Consider the following 23,570-nt stretch of genomic DNA (forward strand, 5'->3'; position numbering starts at 1 on the left):
TCCACCAGGTGTACGGGACCACCGATTAACTCTACCTGAGTGGAAACTTAGGCCCTGAAGTAAAAGCCACAGTAGACAAGTGAGAGGCTTGTCCTTAATTGGGGAAGTTGGTGAGAATTAAGCTGGTTGTGAAGCACCCCCATAGGCATGACGAGTGTTCCACTGTATCACACCTTGCGTTTGCCTGACAAACAGAACAACTTCAGGTTTCTCCCCCACCTACCCCACATGGAAGATCTGCATAACACAGAGGAAACAGTAACTAATGTACAATGTTATCAAATGAACAAAACAAATACAATAGAAAAAAAGGAGAACCATTGCTTTCCAGCCTCTGTCAGAATATTATTCTCAACTGTTACTAGAATAAGAGAGATGAATTTCAGATGCGTGTAATTTAAGTTGTCAGCACCCCTTTTACCCAGAACTTACACTGCCATGCCACTGATGAATTCCTCCGTAGCCTGGCAATAGATTGTGATGGCAACACGGGCATCAGCATCAAATGTGAATTCTAAGCTGTATAAGACTTTCTGCTTCCCATTCTCTTCCAGAGGACTGTCCACATCATCTTTGTACCTATAAGCAAACCAGACAGAGAGAGACAGAGACACAGAGAGAGAGAGAGTTAGACCAGATATATATTGAAGACACTAAGTAGGTCATCTAGTTCATTTCCTAAGGCCGCACCAAGAGTGTTCTCTAGAGATGACTCAAGTGCTTTGTCTACATGACTTAACAATGGGGTTTCTACCACGTCTAAAGAAACTCTGTACTCCCAGTAGATTTTGCTAGCAGGAAGATTTTTCTAATATTGAAAACTTTTCTTTTTACCCGTCTAACATCAAGGAACCCCACTGAGTCTATCCAAGGCACTCTGATGCTGGAATAAACCCAAAAATGAGCCTCACTAAGGGCTACACATGCAGATAAAGGTACAATGGGATCCAATGCATGATCCACATAATCGTGCCTCCTGCCATGCCTCATGTGTATGGCAGAAGACATGACTGTGGGATCCTGCATTAGATCTCATTGCACCCTATTGCCAGTGCAAGAGAAGCCTGATCCAGTACTCCACCTGCACTACCAAGAAGCAAGCTCTTGTGGCTGGGAGTCTCTCAGGCATGGAGGTGCCCAGTGCACCAATTGTGGCTGCCATGATCTCCCAGCCCCAGGGGGTCATGTGTCCTGGGAGCTCGGAAATTACAGCAGCACCCCACAGCTGCTGGGACCCAGCTGGATTCTGGCACCAGGAGGCACGATGTGGGGTCCCAGCAGCTGTAGGGTGCTGCCAGGACTCCAAGTTGGGAGCTGCTGGGGCTGAAAGTCTCCCCAGTTGCAGGACTCCCTATCACAGGGAAGACCCTGTTACATGTGTAAATTAAACCTTTATAGCAACCAGCTATAAAGTTAGTACACATCTTTGAGGTCTAACTTGATAGCTGATTGCAGCTTTTCATGGCGTGATAGCTACTTTGCACGTGTAGCTGGTCTCCAGGTAACTGTGCAATTATCCTGTTAACCTAACCTGTGTGTAATATCTGTAACATGTAAAGGGAGAAGAGAAGCACTCCAAGCCAAGAGGAGGACACCTTCCCTCAAAAAGAAGATGGATCTCACTCTAAGATTACTAGATATGCCTGGTACTGAAGTCATAGGAAAAAAAACTATCAACTAATCTCATAGTCAACCAGTTCAAGACAAAGGGATTTCATGTTCATGGTCCTATAAGAACCACAACATACTAAACATTACCTATGAGCCACAAGAGACAACACTAAATCACAAATCTCAGAGGCATGGCCCTAAAGAACTCCAATGCAGGGGATAATCCAGAAGCAACCTTGGTAGACCTTTCTAGACTATTCATGCAGTCCTGCTACACCAGAAGAATGAGGGTTGCAGGACACTGGCTACAGAGGAGCCAAAAACTTGAACTTTTTTTTTTTGTTGAGGGGTAGGATTAACCCTATCATTGTAAAGCATCTACACAAACCTTGTTGCTACACAAAAAGTCTATCCCTGGGCTGAAAAGTTTATAATCTAAGAAAGACAAAAGACGAAATGCACTGGGAGGAAAAAAAAAATGTAACTTAAAATATTACTTCACTCTCATTACATCCCCTTCCTGTTGCATTATGCTGGGGTATAAGGGTCACTAAATTGATTTTTATTGTTTTCTAAGCATCCATTCTTCTAGTAGTCCAGCAGCTTATTTCATCAGCTAGTACCATACAGCAGATGAAGGTCTGATATAAATTATATAGTTAGTCTAATAAAAGATATCACCTCTACCCAGCGTTCTGATATAAACTACGTAACAGAAAATTAAGGAGTTTTTCAACATTCTCAGCTAGTATTTGGATTTCATCCTACAGTAGGAACTTCTATATCCTTTATAACCTTTTCACCCCTCCTAATGTCACTGTGACTTCTCTCATTAGCCATGCAAATTCAAAACACTTTCTGAATCCTGCTAAGTTCCTTGCTACAACAACATCCTGCAGCAATGAGTGCCACAGGATGCATCTACATAGTGATCACATGGGTCTACATATGATCACCACCTATGTCACTATAATGGTGCACTCCCCTGGTATAGCACACCACTACAGCAACAAAGCAGCAAAATCTAACCATGTGCCACACGCACAGCGCAGTAACCAACACACCCACAGTTACTCAAGTGTTGTGTAGAAATGGTACTTTTATATATATATACTTTAATGAGTACTGTATTTTCACGCATATAGCCCGCACACTGATATAACCTGCGGAAAATTGTTTTTTTGTAAAATGGTCCGTGTATAGATTGCACCCATGTATTCCCTGCACCTGACAGTGCAGGCTATTGCTGGGCACGGCTGCCAGAGCTAATTGGTACTAATTGCTGCAGGGGAGGAGAGAGATGAGGAGCTGTGAGCCCCGCTCCCCGCCGCCACCCCCAGCCAGTGCTAATTGCTGCAGGGGAGGGGAGGGGAGGGATAAGGAGCTGCGAGCCCCGCTGCCTGCCACCGCTACCAGCCATGCTCAAGCGCAGGCTCTGCTGGGCATCCCCACTGGAGCCAGCTAAAAGTGGTGCAGGGGAGGGGAGAGGAAGAGCTCCAAGCTGGGAGAGGCAGCCCCACTCCCCATCGCCAGCCGCACTCAGTCCTGCCAGGGCTTGCCGCCACCGTGACATCAGCCCGCAGCCGGGGACAGGCTATGCTGTTCTAAAGACTCTGCATAGCCCACACCCTTGTATAGCCCGCACCCATCCATGTTTGTAAAAACATGTATAGCTCGCAGACTACATGCGCAAAAATACAGTAATCTTCTAAGGACGCATAATGAGACTAGGTTTTCTGCATAATCCCAGTCTCTCATGTGCAACCAGTAGCATATGGCTGACAGGAGGTTAGATGGTTAAACCACTCAGGAAGATCTGGGTACCAAGGGAGCCTTGCCTTGAATACCCCCAGCTCCACAGCATCTATCAAATGGTATATTTAAGTAGTAGATTATACATACATGTTATTCAACCAGGTTATCTTCAAGGAGACCTCATTCAGCAATAAGTGCTGCTTATTCAGGACAGTTCCAACAAATTCTACTTACACAGACATTAAACAGGGGCATGGGATTTTATGCTTCGAGAACTGAAGTTGCTAAATAAAGTTTAAAGTAGTATAATTAAATCTGTACATCATTACATCCTTGTGTTCTTCTTTCCTTAGACAATACCACTACAGTATACCCTCACATTCCTACTTGAAAGACTTTCCACAGAACTACTAGCATGAGATCACAGATCTTTGCCATGGGTTCACCTAGATCTAAGCAGTAATTTGGCTTCTTAACTACAGCTTTTGCCACTTGCTAGAATAAAAAGGACAAGAAAAGAATAACTGCCATTCTGCAATGTGTCTGCTGTGACCTACATAAGGCAGCCAAAGTGAAACTGAGTGGTGTTTACACCTGGGACACAAATAGATAGTTGCAAATTTTCCTTCTAAGACATGGTTACTAGTGGCACTCTGAATAAAATGACAACAATAGTCCAAGCTGAAATCATGACCAGGTACAGCAAGATCACAAGCGCAAACTTAGGAATTTCAAACTGGATTGACAGACTAGGAGAAAACAATCTTTCAGACTGGCACAACAGAAGCTGCAGCAGTGCAAATATCCCCTTCATAACTCTGCCCCGTGCCTCTCCCTGATAATGACTCTCTGGGTCATTTCCCATCAATACTTTCTTTTGTTTCAGCCTGACAATGGTGGTAGAGCAGGGGTTTTCAACCTTTTTTGATTGGTGTAACCCCAGCAGCCGGTCAAAAAGCAGGGCGTCCCCCAGCTGGTCAATGAGTGGGAAGGCCGGCGGAGAGGTCCCCTGCATGCAGCGATGAAACCAGCAGCAAAACCAGAAGTGCCACCGGTGAAACTGGAAGTGCCCCCATTTATCTACATCACTGTCACGCACCCCCTGAGGCCTTCCCAAGTACCCCCAGGGGTATGCCCACCCTTGGTTGACATCCCCTATAGTAGAGAATTGGTACCAACTTTGAGGTGGGACTGGGGATGGGAAATATACTCTCCACTAGGGAATATTCAGGAAAAATACAGTTCATTTCTCATAGCTGAGCCTAGGCCACTGGTACTGCTGGCTGGCTGCTTAAAATTGGTAACCAAAGGTGACAAGGCCCTAGATATAATGAGCCACCACCAAATAATCAGGTGGAATGTGCATACAAGATGGGAAACATGGGCAGGACTGCTCCTGGGAACAAACGCAGCATTATTAGCATTATTAGTAATATAAAAGTTGAATGCTGTGTCATTCCAAGGACACTATCAGTATCCAAAGAAACCAATCGCAGCTCGTCTCTCCCTTCAATGTTAAACCCTCTAGTGGGCTTTTCAAAAGCATTTTACACAGGCCTCTCTCTCCTGTCACTGAAGTTAAGGCAAAAGCTCACTGATTCCCTGGGAGCACAAACACATGATCTAAATCCTGCTCTACCTGGTCAAGATAGTTAGCAGGTAAAGAGTTTATTTCACTTTACAAACATCCATTTCAACAGCATCAGGATGCAGACATGCTAATACCCTAATTTTCTGAGATTAAGGAATTTGCTGAAGTCAGAATGAGGTCAACAGCAGAATGTGGATTAAAATCCAGGAGTCCACAGCTTCCAACTCTGTGCTCACACCAGTGAGTGCCTCTCCGTACTCCAGTGAAGTGTGGAAAATGTATTGCATGTTCATCTGTATATCAATGCTGCTAATTACAGATCTTGCTCATGAATAATAAAGAAACTTTGGTCAGACAGGTGAGACTGGTGGTATGTTCTCACTTCCAGTATCAATAAAATTTCTGCTATTAAGGACAACATTTGTCTTGTATTAAGCCAACTGTAAGAGACTGAATCTGATGGGAAATGGTATGCCTTTTTAGCATTACCCCTTAAAAGAGTCAAGTAATTATGAGCAGATTATACCTCCCACTGTTCTGATGCCAATTATAATTATTCACTGGTAGTTCCCAATAACATTTTTATGTCCCATCACGAACAACTGGAGAGACATGAGAGGGATTTCTTGCTTCCTAGGTGGCTGAAACCTGCTTAGAAGAGTAGCAGCCCCTGGACCTGGCCTGCAGCTCCCTTTACTAACTGCAGCCCACCTCTTCACCCTCTCATAGCTTCTTCCACTGCAGAAAGCTGATCATGAACAAGCTATTCTGTTCTTAGCATGACTGACACAGCTTAGCTGCTGCTATGCCAAGCAGCCATTGACTTTGCTGGGTCCCCAACTCACCCTTGAAGCTCTCCTTGTACTGCTCCAGATCCACCTCTGGATCTAGCTGAAAGCATTTGACTCTGCCTCATCATTTCTGGGAGAAATCCAGGAAAAAAGGGGTTCAATCCTGGATGGCCAAGGCTGATTTACAGCATCTCTCTCCATGTCATCCATCCAGATGATTATAATCAGGTGGCGTGCTTTACAACCAGTTCCTAAAGAGCAATTCTCTGGAAGCTGTTCCTGTTGGCAGTGCAACGGAGCTAAGTTCTATCCAACTGAAAGACTGTCACTGTGGAAGGGACAGAGCATTTATGCCTCAAGTCCAACAACCCAAAATAATGTATGTATTTAACTAGCATGAGGTACCTGGGGCTGGATGTCAAAAGAAAGTCTGCCACTAAAGGAAAATGCACGGAGAAGAAGAGGGTCATGAGGTCATGAGGTCAGTGTGTTGCAGGAACAAGAAGCCATCAAGGGGTATTTCAGGATGTAATGTGCATGGGTGCAGAGACAATTTTTTGCAGCATGTCCTATCGCACAGAGAGGATAGGCTATGACTTCAAGGAATGGCAGGAGAATATCAACTAGCATTAGTTGATATTAAAAGTTTGATTTAAAAAGCACTATATAATATCAGTAGAGCACATGTTAAATGAATAAAAAGCTTGCCAAATGATTGATCTCAAAAAGCAGTTGCAAAGGAAAGAAATCATTGACATTTCTACAAAGACCAGTATGTTTTCTGATACTACTACTATACCATAGAAGATTTTGAACATACAAAAAAATACCACTGATGCAGATGGCACAAAGCCTGGCACAATAACAAAGAACAGAGCAGTCACCCAAAGCTATCTGAATTTCTTTGTAAGCTAGGCAAGTTCTAACCCTGCTGAGTACATATTTTAGTTTTACTACCACTAAAAAGCAAAGTTATATATCTAAAAATAAGGAATGTAAGTCATACCTATAGAATGCAGAAAAAACATTCAGGAAAGCAGTGACATGAAAAAGAATGTAGGGCTCATTGTGGACCAACAATTCAACGTAAGCTTTCAGTGCACTGATGGGGTATAAAGAGCTTTTGTAACCCTTGGCTGTATTAACCTGGGATCAAGGGGATGATCTTATTTTCATACATGGAACTAGCGAGACTGATATTGGAATGCTGCAATCAGTTCTGGCATCTACATTTTAAAAGGATGTTGAAAGATTGGGGTGTCTCCTCAGGGACTTTAACACTTAAAATACTAAAATCATGAACTAAGAGGTGACTTGATTATGGCACATACGCACCAGAACAAGGAGGAAATAGTGGGGGGAAATAAAGAGCTCTCTAATGTAGCAGAGAAAGACGCAACAAGAAACAACCCTGTATGGGAAAGCTAGAGAAATCAAATTAAAATAAGGGACTATTTTTTAAACCACAGGGGAATTAATCACTGGAATAAGCTACCAAGAAAAAAATGGTGGATTCATCATCTCTTGATGGCTTCAAATCAAAAGTAGGTATTATTGTGGAAGACAGGCTTCCAGCACACACAAGGGCACAATTACATTCGTAAAGGAGTAAAACAAATTTATGCAGGGGTGCCTTGAATCTACCTCAGTGGTCACCAACCAGTTGATTGGGGATCAACAGCTAGATCCGGGCACCTCTTGCAGTTGATAGAGGGCTGGGAGATGTTGAGCATGCACCTGTGTGCATGCGCGTCCCCCTCCCTCATCCCAGCAGGTCAGTCAGTGGGGGAGGGAGGAGGAGGAGGGGGCCTAATAGAGGCCCCTGTGGTGAGGGACCAAACGCAGCAGCAGTCTGGTAGTGGGGCCCCAGCTCGGCAGGTGGTGGGAAGATTGAGCCTGGGCAACTTGTCCAGGGAAGGGGAGTGGGGTGGACCCAAGCGGAGGCCCCAGGGGGCATGAGCCCCCACATCTGTGCCTGGTGGATGCAGCTGCCGCTGTGGGCTGGGCTTTGCACCCCGAGCCCCACTGCAGCTTCCCAGGGAGGGGCCCAATGCCACGTGCATTCAGCCTCTCCCAGGCCAGCTGTAGTGGGGTCCAGGTGCAAAGCCCAGCCTGCGGCAGAAGCTGCCTCCACCATGCGCAGATTGGGGGCATGTGCCCCCCGCAAACATGGGTACTGTGGGCAGCTGCAGCAGTGGTCAGGGAGGGAGTTGTGGCTGGAGCAGGGGCAGGCCTTGCACAGCCAGGGTGGGGCCAGGACGCAGCCGTGGGCAGCTCGTCCTGGGGGGGCACTCACCACAGAAGAGCATGGGAGGCATGTGCCCCCTGAATTGCACAAGGCAGGCCAATGCAGCCTGAGGCTACTGGCTGGGGCCAGACTGTTCCCAGTGGAGGATACAGCTGCGCTTCACTCAGACCGGGCGGCACTACAACATTACCGCTGGGCCCAACCTCAGTGCAGCTGCAGCCTCCACCAGGATCAGGCCAGCGCCACCTCCCAGCCCCAGCCCTCCCCACCAGGGCATAGGGGCCATATGCCCCAGATCTGTGCAGGGGAGGGCAGGCTGATCTTGACAGAGGCTGCAGCCACAGTGAGATCAGGCCTGGCAGTGGTGTCACTGGGAGGGGGCTACAGACAATTTTTGGGTGGCTGGAGCTCCCCATAGCCCAGCTCCCAGCACTGCCACATCTTCCGCCGGGAACAGCCCAGCCCCAGCCAGCACCTGCAGCCTGTCCTGCCCCACCCTGTGCAATTCCAGGGGCATACGCCCCAACTCCCGTGCCTTCCCAGGGTAAATGCCCCCTCTCGGCCACCTGGACAAGCCACTTATGGCTCCATCCCACCCCAGCTGTACAAGGCCTGTCCCCTGCTCCAGCTCTACTCCCTCCCTGACATGGGAGATAGACTTACCTGCTGGGGAGGCATGCCCCCAAATAATTTTTTCTCCCTCTATCTCCACCTCCACCCCCTGACTTACCTGCTGGACAGGGTGGAGGGGGGGGTGTCACTGGCACAGGGTAGATCTTGAGTTCCTTTTAAATTCCAAAAGTGATTTCTGACTTAAAAAGGTTGGAGACCACTGCTCTACATCATACAGGAGTCCAGATTATATAATCTAACAGTCTCACCAAGCCTGGGTATCTATCTACAAATGCATGCACTTTACTCCATGCTCAAAATCTCAATTAAGCAGTGCTATAGTGAGAGCTATTCAAGGAGTTCTGGTTGCACAGACGGAAAGAAAGGATAGGACAATTTGGCCCTAAAATGTGTCAAATCCAATGAGGAAAGAAATGGCCCTGCTGTTCCCAGTTATGTCAGTTTAGTGCTTTCAAGGATCAGGTTACTCACTCCAGACACATTCTTAAAACCCTGGAAGACTACTGCCTGCCTCCTTCAGTGCACTGCTGTTCAGTTTTCTTACCCTGGTAACTCATGCAAGTCCAAAGAAACCATCATATGGCAATATAACCTCACAGTGAGGTGGTCTCTTTCTATGCAGCACGCACTGCCTACAGACTCAATCTCCCTCCCAAGACCTGATAGTTCCTTCCAGATTAGGAGCTACTGAGCTATATTAGCCTCCTCAGAACTTCCAACATATTCTTAACACGGAGAGGATAATTCTTCCTCAGTCATTTGACTCTCAGAACTTTGCCTGTAGAATTCAATTTGCTCACAGCTGTTCTGTTTGCTGTGATGATTTCAGCCTCACAAGCCAGCAATTTCCTGTCAAGACCTCCAAATAGTTCAGAGACAACAGTCAGACTGAAGCAAGGGCTAGGAGGCCATCTTATTCTGACACACTGACCAGGACAGACTGCATCTTCCCCTCTGAAATTAATGTTAGAAATCAGAAGCCATTGCAAGTCCACAGAGCTGAACAATTTCATGCATAAATGCGTGTGGCCAACCATGAAAACCATTTAGGGTTTGGCATGCTTGGAACATTATCCACAGGTTCTGGGAGGGCAGGGAGCCAGAGTGGAAGTTTCCTCACATCTATCCACAGAGCTCGGAACTGGAATCTAGAGAGCTTCCCTCACCATCTGTAAGGTAAGCTGCAAGCTTCTAGGTAATGACAGGAACCAGGGAAAAAAGTCAAATGGCTAACTACATTTTTAAAAACAGACCCAATTTACACTTAACTCAGCCTCATTTTACCAGAAAGGGAGCTAAGAGAGGAAGAAAATCTCTAGCTAACTAAGAACAGAGGTTGTTCTTTTGAAATCTGCAAGTGTAAACAGCAATTACAATTAACCACACTGGAGACACCAGGGAGTGGCTTTCACAAATACAGAGAGAAGGGTCAAACCTCTAGCTGGGAAAGGCAGCAGAATGCAAAGTGACAATCTTCTTGTGAAACAGCCATTAATCTGTCATTCAGACCCATCTCAAGATGCACCCCAGGGAATTATGTGCAGAAAAATTCAAAATTATGCATAGACAAATTCAATATTATACAAAATTACTTACCTTTTTCACTAATTAAACTTAATATAACACTATTTGAACCTTCTCTAGAAATACAAAATTGCATGCTATCAGGACAGGCTTCCTCTCTGCCTCCACATGTGACTTCCCGTTGGGAGCCCTATGTGGAAGATGGAGCTGGCTGGCCCAACCCAATATTGCACAGCTCTCAGACATTCACAAACCCCACACCTACCCCCATCCTGCAGGCAGGAGTTCCCCTCCCCACTTACCAGATGTCCAGTTGTGTGCCACCGCTCTCAGTGCCTCCACACAGGGCTCCCAGCTGGAGTGCTGGGAGCCCCACAGTGGTGCAGGGAGGCACACGGCCTGCCGGAGTTAAATTATGCAAAATTATGTGATTATGCATGGTCATGCCTTTTATGCACAAAATTGCTCAGGTGCATAACTGCATAATTCCCCAGGGTGTACCAAGATCAATGCCAATAGCAGTCTGGAACTAACCCAGACCCTGTAACACAGGTGCTATATAGGAGAACAAGTCCAGAAAACTGATGGAGGTGGTAGCACTATGCAGGCTCACTGTGGTACATGCCTAGACTCCCCTAAGCACTTACACAACACTTAGAAGTGATCCCATCTCCCAACTCCTTTGGAAGACAGGTTAATTTAATTAATTTCTCTTATTGTAGAAAGGATGGAAGTCAGAGAGAAAAATCACTCATCTAAAGTCACATAGCAAGTGAAAGATGAGAGCCAGAAGCTAGAAATCAAACTCCTGTGTTCCCAGCAAGACTTTTCCCCAAATGTGGGGCTCTAGCCCTCTTCAGTGTCTGAGATGGGACATTGGTATTATGCTTACCAGAGAAGTAGGGAATGTTGGTTACAAAATAAGATCTGGCTACAGAGGAAACAGAAGGATTTTTTTCTAGTGAAGCAGACACATACTTTGGCTAGAAAAGCCAAGAGATCTTCAAAACATGGAAATTTACTGAGATTTTTTCTAAGCAAATAGGTGCTACTTCCCTCTTTCTGGTTCCCTAGTTTTGAGACTGTCACCGCAGTTTTGGACAGCTGAAATAAGGCTGATCACCTCTGCCTGCTTTTAGTTCTTTTTACTCACTCTTTATTAAGGCAACCAAATCTTCTCCACCATATGCCAAATTGGACATTTGACAGGTGTCTAAGTACTGCCCCCAGTTTCTGTAAAATGAAGGGGGCTACATAGAGACACCAGGATCTGTGCAGGAGTTGGGCTAGATGAAAACTGTTCAACTGGCATCCTGCAGTTTAAACTGCAGCCCCCAGACTCCCTTCCAGGTGCTGCTTCCCTCACCTCTTTGGCTACTTTGGGCAGGACCTCCAGGTTCCCTCTCCATCCTCTGACTTGTGCTTCCTGTTCCCACCCTTGGGGGCAGGACCACAAACCCTGGGAGCATGAGACTCTGGGATCTATGTAGCCCAGCCCTGCACAGGAGCCTATAAACTGGCAGGAGCCTGAGGTGGCTCACACAATAGGGGCACAGGGCCATGGTGAGATTGCACAGGGGAAACACAGTTGGACAGCCCAACTGTGCAATTCTACAAAAATGTTATATGGAGGTAGCTTACAGACTGCTCAGACCAAGAACAAGCACTACACATTGGGACCTGGTCTCCCCAAAGCACCATATCTTTGTATTAAGCAAGAACAGCCATAGGCTTAATTGTTAGTCACACCACAACAACATTTAACCCAAAGACCAAATCTTGACTTTTGTTGCTTTAGATCATGGTGACATATTATGAGATTTAGTATCTAGTCTACCCCTTCCATGTACAGGGTGCAGTCACCTGAATGTATGAGATTACACTGTACTCCAGCCAGTAAGAAAAAACTGAGGCAGTTTTATTTGAAATTAGTCAGTTCTCTTTGCCTGGGACCTGCACCAAGATCAATTTGTTCCTAGCTTTCCAAGTATACAGCTCAGAAAGGAATCTGTCTGTAGCTTTAATATGATTAATATTTTCCATTTGTGCTAACAGTCCTGAGTAACACTCAAACACCACAGTTTCCTACACTGAGCTTTTTGCTCTGCTCACTCTTTAGAAACATCAGCCTCCCTGGTGCTGTTTAAAAATGCTGACTGCTCAAATGAAGTGAATAATCTGATACAAAAAAATGCAATTACTAATGAACACTGAACCTCTGGCATGGACTTGAGAGCAACACTGGAGTAATAGCTTGCTATTTGGCCTTCTCCTCTATGGACTACCAAATGCATGGTTTGGCTCTGGATGCCCCAGTCCTTGTAATCAATATAACTAAGATTTAAATGAGTAAAGATACCTCACAAGACGAAGCGAGTCTTTACGGATGTTCACCAAGCTTCTCAGGGTTTTCACAGGTTCATGTGGTGCTGGGGTTACATAAGGAAACTAGAAAAAAAAGACACAGGGCTTTGTTAATACACCAGCTTAGTGTATTAGATTTATAATGACATACAAATCTGCCCTATACAAAAAGCGTCCAAACAGCCTCAAAATACTCTTCTTTCTTCATTTAACCAACTACAACTGGCACTAACCAGCAAATCTGCTAGATGTATTAGTAGACAGACTACCTGAATGGGCAATGGAGACTGACTACTCCTCTTCAGCTCAGCAATGCAGCCTAAGTACACTGGCAAGGCATAGTGGAGAGCTTGCCCTGGATCTTGCCATTTTATTCTCAGGAACAGACAACTTAGTTCCCATGGCACTACTGCAGCCCTTTATACCAGAATTAGATACCCATGTATTAAAGAACTGAAAGCCTGAGGACTGGAAGAGGGACAACATTGTGCCCATCTTTAAGAAGGGGAAGAGGGAGGATCCAAACAACTATAGGCCACATCAGCCTAACCTCTGTCCCAGGGAAAATCCTGGAAAAGATTGGCACCAATATAAGGAAAATTAATGGTATTGGCAACTGGCTTTTTTTGGCTGATAACGTCACCGATAAATGCCCCCCATGCATTGCGCTGCAGCTGCAGCGCAACACACATCAACCAGAAGCACAGCCCAGCAGCATCTGGCTGGTAGTCTGCTGTGGGGGAACGGATAGGGGTGTAGGGGAGGGGGAGCAGATCAAGGCCTTCTGAAATGAGGGAGGGAGTGGGGCTGGGGCAGAGTCAGGTGCTTCCCAGCCAGGGCGGGGCATGGCACAGGACAGAGTCGCAAGCAGCTCGTCCAGGAGGGTGCAGGGACAGGGAGTGGTTCCCACCACTGTGCACACCCCAAGAGGGCATGTGGGGTCATGTCCCCCTGGTCCTGCACATGGGGCGAGGGCGGGCTTGGGGCAGGGCAGCGCCAGGCTCTTCCTGGCAGGGGGCTGGGCTGGGCACCAGTGCTGGGAGGAGGGTTTGCGAGAGGCTATGGCAAATTTTGGGGTGGCTACAGCCCCCATCTCAGCACCTGCCACCACCTGCCCCAAGCACAGCCCCGGCCCAGCCCCCCTGCCAGGAAGAGCTCAGTGAAGCCCTGGCCCCAGCCTGCAGCAGCAGCCCATCTTTGCCCCACGTGCAGAACCAGGGGGACATGCCTCCCCCATGCCCTCCCAGGCTGGATGCAGTGGGAGGAGCTGCCCCCACCCCCACGCATGCCAGACAAGCCACTTGTGGCTCCATCCTGCACCCTGCCCCAGCTGTGCAGCACCTGCCCTTGCCCCTACCCCACTCCCTCCCTCACAGTGGGGGCCTTGATCTGACCCCATCCCACCTCCTTCCTTCTCCGGGGACCCTTCCCCACAACAGACTTACCAGCCAGACACTGACCGGGCTGGATATCACCAATCGGATCAGCCAATATGGCTCCTTAAAAATTGGTCATACCAGTATCAGCCCAAAAAATCTCTATCGATATACCCCTAGTCTAAACCCCCTGGAGGAGAATCCAGGAGGTGAGGTGGTGCCAGGTGCCCAGGACCCAATTCTGGCTCTGGGGGGTGGCTGGGATTGCTCTGGGCCCACCCAGGAAACAATCCCAGATCCAGCCCACAGGCAGGCTCTGTGCCACTTGTATGGCTCACAAGGCTTAAAAGTTGAGTACAACCACCATACAACACACACACATTTTGCATTGAGAGCAAAAGGGAATTTCTTTCCAACAACTGAACCCTAATTATTCCAGACTGAGTAAGATAGGGGAGGTTGTGGAATGTGCTGAAATATGGACTCATCTTAAATTATTTTACAATGACTATGGAGTGTTTCTTTTTCCTTCAAGCACTTGTCCAAAAGTGATCCTCAAAGCAGTGACCAATTCATTCAGAGGTGGGATCAGAGTCCACTAGAAATGCTACTGAAGTAACACTTTGCCAGAGACAGCTTTCCAGTGAAGGGTTCAGAAATTTACATCTCAAGAACATGTAAACAGAGTTCCAGGGGAAACACTTTAAAAATATAATTTCCTTTTATAACCAGGTGACTTATCACCCGGACAAGGGGGAAGAGATTGATATTGTATAACTTGACTTTAAAAAGCCTTGGATCTGGTATTCCATGATCACCTCTTGGCTAAACTGGCCAACTGTGGCCTTGACCTCACCACAATCCACTGGCTGGGGAATTGGCTCCGCGGTAGGACCCAGAGGGTGGTGGTCAATGGCAGCCAATTGTCTTGGTGCACTGTGACCAATGCGGTCCCTCAAGGCTCTGTCCTAGGGCCTATAATATTTAACACCTTCAATGATGTGGACATTGGTGTCAGAAGCGGATTGGCCAAGTCTGGCGATGACACCAAACTCTGGGGTAAAGCATCCACACCCAAGGACAAGAGGGTGATCCAGGCGGATCTTGGCAGGCTCAGGAAATGGGTGGACGAGAACATGATGGTGTTCAACACTGAAAAATGCAAGGTTCTCCACCTTGGGAAGAAAAACCTGTAGCATGCTAATAGGCTCGGCAGTGCTACGCTGGTTAGCACTACAGATGAAAGGGACTTGGGGGGTCATGAATGACCACAAGATGAACATGAGCTTTCAGTGTGATGTTGGAGTTAGTAAAGCAAGCAAAATGCTGGCTTGCATCCATAGATGCTCCTCAAGTAAATCCCGGGACGTCATTCTCCCGTTGTATTCGGCCTTAGTGAGGCTGCAGCTGGAGTACTGCGTCCAGTTTTGGGCTTTGCAATTCAAAAAGGATGTGGAGAAGCTTGAGAGGGTGCAGAGGAGAGCTACGCACGTTATCAGAGGTCAGGAAAACAGACCTTATGATGAGAAGCCGAGAGCCATGGGGCTCTTCAGCCTGCAAAAGCGCAGGCTCAGGGGTGATCTGGTGGCCACCTATAAGTTTATCGGGGATGCTCATCAGGAGCTGGGGGAATGTCTATTCACCAGAGCGCTCCAAGGGACGACAAGATCAAATGGTCACAAACTCCGCCACAACTGATTCAGGCTGGACATAAGAACGAACTTCTTCACTGTCCAAGCCCCCAAGATTTGGAATAGACTACCACCAGAGGCAGTTCAAGCACCCACTTTGAATGCCTTCAAAATGCATTTGGATGCTTATCTTCTTGGGATCCTATGTTCCCTGCTGACTTCCTGCCCCTGGGGCAGAGGGCTGGACTCAATCTTCCAGGGTCCCTTCCAGCCCAAATGTCTATGTAATCTATGAAATCTAGGATGGATGTTTTTTTCTAGTAACTTTGTAGATATGCTTGAGCTCTGGTGCTAATGTGCAAATGTGCTAATATTTGTTAGAGCATCTGCCTTGGCTATTTCACTGTCTATTCTAACACACGCATAAATCCATTTGGAAAAGTCTCTGGATGGGAATCACTATGTCCTTATCCTGCTGGGCCCACAAAGCTGAGAAGATGACTTGGATGGGTTTGTCCTTTGTGAATGTAGGCTCAGGTCACATTTCACATCCAGGGTAAGACGCAATGGCTTTCATGGACACAAAGAATTGGGAAGACATCAGAAGATGAATGTTTTGGCTAAGTGCAATTCTGTTGGAGTTTTTTTACAACAGTGTAAGAGTTGTGTAAGTTGTTGTAACCATGATGGTCCTGAAATTATACACGATACAAGGACTTCTTAGGGTGATAGTTTTTATTGGACCAACTATGTAGTTGGGATAAAGTTAAACAAGTTTGCCTACACAGCTGATCCAATGAAAGCTGTCATCCTAAGAAATCCTTGCCCCTCAGGTTTTTTTCAGCAGTTAACAAGAACTTTCAGCAGGAGATTACCAGGGATCCTGGTTTTCTCTGATAAAAAAAAAAATCCCCAATTTTTGGTTTTAAACCCTCCCCCCATCCACATTTTTCCTTGATTAAAATGAAACACCACTATCTATCTATCTTAGTAGTATTTCATTTTAAAAAAATCACAGAAAAAATGTGGATTTAGAGGGTTTTTAGAGGACAAAAATTGGGGATTTTTTTTAAATCAGAGAAAACCAGGATCCCCAGTGCTTACAGACACCTTTTTCTAGATAGAAAATGTGAATCAAATCATTAGGGCTCAGATCTCCTACACCCTTTTCACCGAGGTGACAACAATCTGGAAGGCCATCTTTACTGACATGATGTCATTAGCTCAAATGATTGATTCATGACAGCTGCAAAGATAATCCAATTGCAGTGCAATTGGGGAGGGCCCCGGGAGGGAAGGCAAATGGGATGCACAAAGAGCGGTCATTGCTCAAAGACATAATCCTCGAAGCACAAAAAGACACCATTCCTGCAACGAAGAAAAGTAGCAAGAGGGCTGGGAAGCCCTCCTGGCTTAATAGGGACATTGTGGTCCTCTCAAAAAAGAAAAAAAAAGAGGTGTATGCACAGTAAAAGCTACGGACGGTCCTCAAGGAGAACTATACTTTAGTGGCCAGCACTTGTAGGGAAATGATCAGGAAAGCCAAGGTGGCGACTGAGTCTAGGTTAGCCATGGGAGTCAACGATAATAAGAAGTCCTTCTTTAGGTATGTAGGCAGTAGAAGGAAAACAAATGGAAGTGTGGGACTGCTGCTTAACACCTTGGGACAGCTGGTAACTGACATTCAGGAAAAAACTGAACTCCTGAATGCCCACTTTGCTTTAGTATTTCACTGGGCCATAGGGAAAATCAAGTGAGATAAGGCTCACAGGGGACATGCTGGGACTGACAGCCTTCCCACTGTGGATGCTGAGTGGGTACAATACCAACTAGAAAAGCTAGACATTTATAAGTGAGCGGGACCAGATGGACTCCATCCGAGAGTGCTGAAGGAGCTGGCTGAAGTCATCAAGGAACCCCTGGCAAAGCTCTTTCAGAATTCATGGCATACAGGGGAGATCCCTGAGGATTGGAACAGGGCCAATGTTGTGCCCATCTTGAAGAAGGGGAAGAGGGAGGACAACTACAGGCCAATCAGCCTAACCTGTGTCCCAGGGAAAATTGTGGAAAAGCTCATTAAAGAATCTATGTGCAATACACTCGCAGAAGATAAGATTCTGAATGACAGACAGTATGGCTTTGTCACAGGTAGGTCTTGTCTTACCAATCTCATCTCCTTCTATGACCAGGTCTCTCACCACCTGGACATGGGAGACAAGGCAGACATTATATACCTAGACTTCCAAAAGGCTTTTGATCTAGTATCCCACAATATCCTTCTGGGAAAACTGGAAGACTGTGGGCTCAACTGATGGACAGTTCAGTGGGTGAGAAACTGGCTACAGGGTAGGACCCAGAGAGTTCTCATGAACTGATCCGTGTCGCCTTGGCGCAAGGTGGCCAGTGATGTCCCTCAGGGGTCTGTGCTTGGACCACTGCTTTTCAACATCTTTATCAATGATTTGGATGTGGGGGTGAAAAGCTCACAGGCCAAGTTTGCAGATGACACCAAGTTATGAGGCAGTGTGGCCATGCCAGAAGATAGGTTGCTGATACAGGCAAACCTGGACAGGCTCGAGAGTTGGGCAGACTGGAACCAGATGGAGCACCTTACACTTGGAAGTGTTAAACTTCATCTGGGAGCAAATAACCCAAAACATACATACAGGTTTGGAGGTGACAGCTTGACTTGCACCACGGCTGAAAGGGACCTAGGGGTAATGACTATTGTGTGAACATGAGGCATCAGTGCAATGCGGTGGCCAGAAGGGCAAATAACATGCTGGCATGCATCAACCAACACATCTCATATAAAGCTAAGGAAGTGATACTCTCAACGTACTCAGCACTGGTGAGACCGCAGTTGGAGTACTGCATCCAGTTCTGGGCACCACTTCAAAAAGGACGTGGAAAAACTCCAGAGGGTCCAGAGAAGAGCCATCTGTATGACCAGGGACTTGCAAAGCAAGCCATATGAGGAAAGGCTGAGGGACCTGGGCCTCTTTAGACTAAAGAAGAGAAGGTTGGGAGGGGACTTGATAGCGGCTTACAACTATATCAGAGGAGCGCATCAGGAGCTCGGTGAACAACTGTTCATTAGGGCACCCTTAGGGAAGATCAGGACCAATGGATGCAAACTCTCGGAAGGCCGCTTCAGGCTTAATATCAGGAAAAACTCTTTCATAGTCAGGGTGTCTAGACTGTGGAATAAACTCTCTCCAGAGGTGGTGCAGTCACCTACCCTGGAGGTTTTCAAGAGGAGACTGGAGAGTCCTTGCTGAGGTCTCTTGACCCCAGTTATCTTCCTGCCTTGAGCGGGAGGGCTGAACCCAATGATCTGTGAGGTCTCTTCCAGCCCCTAAGAATCTATGAATCTATGGTGGAGCTACCCAATTCATACTTTCCAATACTTTTAGAATAGTGGAATGGAAAAACACCTTCCTAACTATGTACCTGTGGATGGTAAACCAAGACACGTGGTAGATACAGCCAGAACAACCCAATGGGTGGGGTGATTTGCTCACCTCCAGAAGGTATTCTATTATGACAGGTATTAAAAAAAAATCTCATACAGTATTAGGGAATCTTGAACTGCACCAAAGAAAGAAACTAATTTGCTTTTCCAGGAAAGTTTGTCTTGTAAATATTTTCCTGCTAATAGCTAATATATCATAAACAAGTGAAGAATAGGACCTTTCTACTCTCAAAAGTCATCCACTTATCCAGGCCATGACATTGAGGACTCTCAGGTCCAGAGCAAAAGCAAGCCTTTCACACAGAGGGATAAGACATAGGGCGTATCTATGCATGTGCTTTAATGAGCATTAGCCTATTTTAATGCGCATTAAAGCAGCACAAAAAGTGCACTTTCGCTAATGCACATTAAAATAAGCTAACGCATCTTTTTCTAGTACCTCACAGTGGAGTTACTAAATTTAATACACATTACCAAAAGTGCATTAATGAATGTGTAGACAAACCCACAGAAACTTCCTAACTAGGATCAGGGTGATCCCTAGGGGGCAGAGGGTTGGCTGCCCCAGGCCCCACGGAGCTAAGCCAGCTTTGCATTCAGGCCCTCTTTCACCCCCCGTCCCGATCTGCCCTGGGCTCCACACTCTGCCACGGTTGTCTCCGACTAGGACAGGCTCAGCCATACCAGGGCTATGATCAGACTGGCAAAATTTTGTCTAATTTTGCACAAGACTCTGGGAAGCAACGGGGGAAAAGGCATATAGTAACCTTGTTATCCTATAGCTCAAGAATGCATTAGATGGGAACTCTGGGCCCATGCCTTCTTTGGAACAGAAAACCTGACACTTTCATTTGTCTACCTTGCAGATGGCTCCATCCTGGATTAGCTTTAAATTAAAAGATGCCTCGAAGATAAACCCCTTAATTTCCCGCTTCTGATTCAAAAATACGTGCCCGAGTAGGTGGTTCCAAAGGTCAGACAAGTAACCCCCAGAAATATATTCTGGATGGCTAATGCACCACATCTGGAGCTGGACTGCTTCCTAGGGTAACTGGACAGAAAGATTTGATACTTTCTACATTTTTTATATGCATGGTTATGGTGGTGTCTATCATAATTTATATCAACTGTCCTGAGATGCACTGTGAGAATGGATTTGCAGGTGTCACCCTGGTAAGTCAATATGGTCTGTAGTTCTCCTCAAGACCATAAACTTTCACTTTTGAATGCTGTTTATGTAGCTTTTCAGTCCCGCAACAGAACTTCTGCCACTATAATCCAAGACCAGTGATTCTCAACCCGAGTGCTGCAAGTATTTTAAAGATCCCACTAAATGCCTACACATGATTCACAATATACACCTGGAGATTTCAGACAGGAATCTTTGGTGTCAGAAACAAAGCTGCCCTATTGTGGTCTTTCTGACTTCTTTGCAATAGAAACATTCTTCTATTACCCTATTTACTCAATTAGAAAACAAGATTTTTCCCTTCATTTAAGATGGAAGAAAAAAGCCCCTCACTTTACACAGTCAAGCATGAGGCGGTGGCAGGGCAGGCAGCTCCTGCAGCTCTGGCCCCAACTCAGTGTTGGGGCAGGAGCTAGAGCCACAGCTGCACCTGCCCCTCTCCAAATTTCCCTCCACATGCCCTACCACTGCTCTCTCACAGCCTCCAGTCTCCCCCCCACACACACACTTCCCCCTCTCTCCCTCTGCTGCACTCCTACTTTTGCTCCATGCCAGCAGGCTCTGTCCCTGCTGCAGCCTGGAGCACAGAGATGGGCTGGAACCAGGCTTCGTATCAGGGGCGCAGAGCCATCACTGCTGTTCCAGCCTGGCCCTGTAACAGCAGTGCTGGCTCCGTGCCACTGCTATGGGCTGGAACTATATTCCATGAGATGGAGGCTCCGGCAAAGGGAAAAGGTAAGGGGGAGGTAGAGGCCCAGGTAGGGGAAAAGAGGCAGGAGGAAGTGGGGGCAGGAAACTGAAACTGCGAGTAGCAGAAGTGGCCTGGAGAGGGGAAGAGAGGAGAACAGGGGAAGGAGGAAACGAGGACAACCTAACGCTGCAGGGTGGGGGTAGGCATAATGGGGGGGTGTAAAGAAGACAAACTGTCTGCCTCTCTCACTGCCTGCCCCAATCCTGCCCCCCTCACTTGCACTCCCACAAGCCCCCCAATCCCTCCCCCACTGTCTATTCCCCACTGCCTACCCCATTACTGCCCCTCTCATTACCTCTTCCCCCACCACCTGCAATAGTGGGGTAGGGGGTGGGAAACGCAACAAATTAGGATGATGCTCTAATAATTAGTTTCCATACATGGAACATTTACTAAATTTATAATTTTTCTGTGTGTAGAATCGAATTATTGGGGGGTTGTCTTGAATTTAGGGACAACTTGTATTTGAGTAAATTATGTATTTTTCTATACAGAAAAAAATCCAGCATGAAAGCTAACAGCAAGCATTTTTCAAGCGGTACCTTGAGTCAAATGAGGTATACCTTAACCTTTTTAGACTCAAGAGCCACTGTCCTGGACAGTAAGAGAAGGGTACCTCCTTGAATATATTTATAGGGTCTTTTTACTATTTCAGCAAGGACCTGACCAGAGGGGGTGGGGCAGGGGGTGAAATCACAGGCTGTCCAGGGTTTATCTGAATCTATTCCTTATCTTTATAATAAACTGGAACTAGTCCTAAGGGATGCATGTCATAGCTAATGTGAAAGCTGCAATGGACCCCAATGATTCTGAGCCTATGTACTGCCATGAGATACAACTTCAGAGTGGTTACGATCAGACTCGATCCCTGGAACAGGGAAGCAGGCATCAATTTAAAGCACCCGCAGAGAAGACCACCCTTTCTCCAGCCAGTTATACAGAAAAGGGCACAGAAACACTTTGTTTCTCCTGAGGTGGGCTACTACAATTGCAAAATAGAGCTGTTGACAGGCTAACTGGTAAGACCTTGAATAGTTTTGATCTACCACAAGCCTCAAGTAATTTCTGTGGGGTGATATGATGGATATGTGGAAGTAAGCAACTTGAAGACCAAGAGATTCAAGCCAATACTCCAAATCCAGGGAAGGGATTATGGTAACTGTCATCACCATCATGAAACTTCAGCCTAAAGGTGAATGAACTACATCCTCTGTTCAAGATGGGTGATCATAGAGGTGGGCAATTATTTTGAGCAGAGGGCTGCTTACTGAGTTTTGGCAAGCCTTCGAGGGCTGCATAAGTAGCCCCGCCCCTTGACAGGTGCCACGCCCCCTGGTTGCCATCTTGGGACTGCAAGTCCTGCCCCTACCCTCTGAACTTTGCTACCAGAAGTTCCTCTCCTTGCCCCTGGAAGTACTCCTTTGGGGAAGAGGATCTGCCATCTTAGAACCATAAAAAACCCAAATTGTGTACTAAAAATCAAATACCCGTAATAATGTATTTTAATTTAATTAAAAATATATATTTTTGTCCTGAATTGTGTGTGTGTGCTATATATGTAGAAGTGGTTGCATAATAGCTCAAAATTCAGTCTTACTCTTATATAGTGCATGGGGTGTACAGGGGTGTTAGGGTGGGGTATGGGTGAGTAGACTGGTTTTGGGGTGGGGTATGGGTGAGTGCATGGGGTGTACAGGGGTTGGGGTGGGGTAGCCAGACCGTTGCCACCCCAAGCATCAGGTGCAGCATGCAATTTCCATACTGCCTACCTGGACTTCCCATGCCATGTCCCAGCCAGCTGGGCCAGACAGGCCCTTCCCCAGTGGCCTCCAGCCTCCTGGCAGTGGCAGAAGCGACCAGAGTGCAAATGTGGCTGCAGTCCCAATGCAAGTCTCCGCAGCCACCTGGCCCCAGGCCAGGCTACAAGGGAGGCGAGCAGTCACCTGGGCAGCCCAGGGCCCAATCCTTTCACCCAGATGGGCAAGCATGGGGCCCTCAGGGTTCCAGGTTTGTACACTGGTCCCCACCTGTACTATGGGGCTGGGGTGGGGGGTCTGGGAGCGAGCAACTGTGCAGGAGCCACCAACAGCTGCGTACTACCCCAGGCCAGTGTCAGCAGGGCCCAGAGCAGGGCAGCAGGAAGGTGGGGTGCAGCTGGCAGGACTATGAAGCTGGGCTTGGCTGCACCAGGAACGAGAGAAGGGAGCTGCCCTGCTCTGGGCCCTGCTGGTGCTGGCTCCTGAACACCGGTGCTGGCTCCCATGCACCCGCTCACTCTCAGCCCTGCAGTACAGGCAGGGACTAGCACGTGCAGCTCCGACCCCACACGCCCTGCACTCGCCTGTCTGGGCGAAAGGATCCTGGCTGTTGCTGGCTCCCAGGCACCTGCTCACTCCTGGCTGCACGGCCAGACCACAGGACACACCAAGAGCCAGCCCAGCCCGGAGGACTGGGGCTATCTCTTGCAGCCCTCCCCTGCCCTTATATGAATTTTGCTCCAGCGCAGGCCTAAGCAGCCCCACAGTCCCAGGCCAGAAGCATGGTCCCTCTAGGCAGAGACTTCTGGCTGGAGGGCCAAGGCCAGGCAGACCCTGCTGTGGCTTCTCCTGGGCCTTGCTGCCCCAGGCTCCT

General features: G+C 47.2%; 1 protein-coding gene across 9 annotated transcripts in view; it reads right to left on the bottom strand.

Moving 5' to 3' along the window:
- The window catches only part of MGRN1 (mahogunin ring finger 1), a 154,678-nt gene that overhangs the window by 100,191 nt on the left and 30,917 nt on the right, over window positions 1-23,570 (bottom strand). For all 9 annotated transcript variants that reach the window (XR_016438640.1, XR_016438639.1, XM_090023432.1 and 6 more), the window contains exons 3-4: window positions 12,513-12,601; window positions 433-579 (exon numbers count right to left, since the gene is read on the bottom strand). Coding sequence is in view for 7 of the 9 variants with exons in the window: in XM_090023432.1 (XP_089879558.1) it covers window positions 433-579; window positions 12,513-12,601 (236 nt within the window). In the remaining 2 variants the exon portion in view is untranslated. The remainder of the gene's footprint in view (window positions 1-432; window positions 580-12,512; window positions 12,602-23,570) is intronic.

Source organism: Crocodylus siamensis, chromosome 12, assembly GCF_052110815.1.
Source record: "Crocodylus siamensis isolate JL-2025a chromosome 12, ASM5211081v1, whole genome shotgun sequence".
Taxonomy (NCBI): domain Eukaryota; kingdom Metazoa; phylum Chordata; order Crocodylia; family Crocodylidae; genus Crocodylus; species Crocodylus siamensis.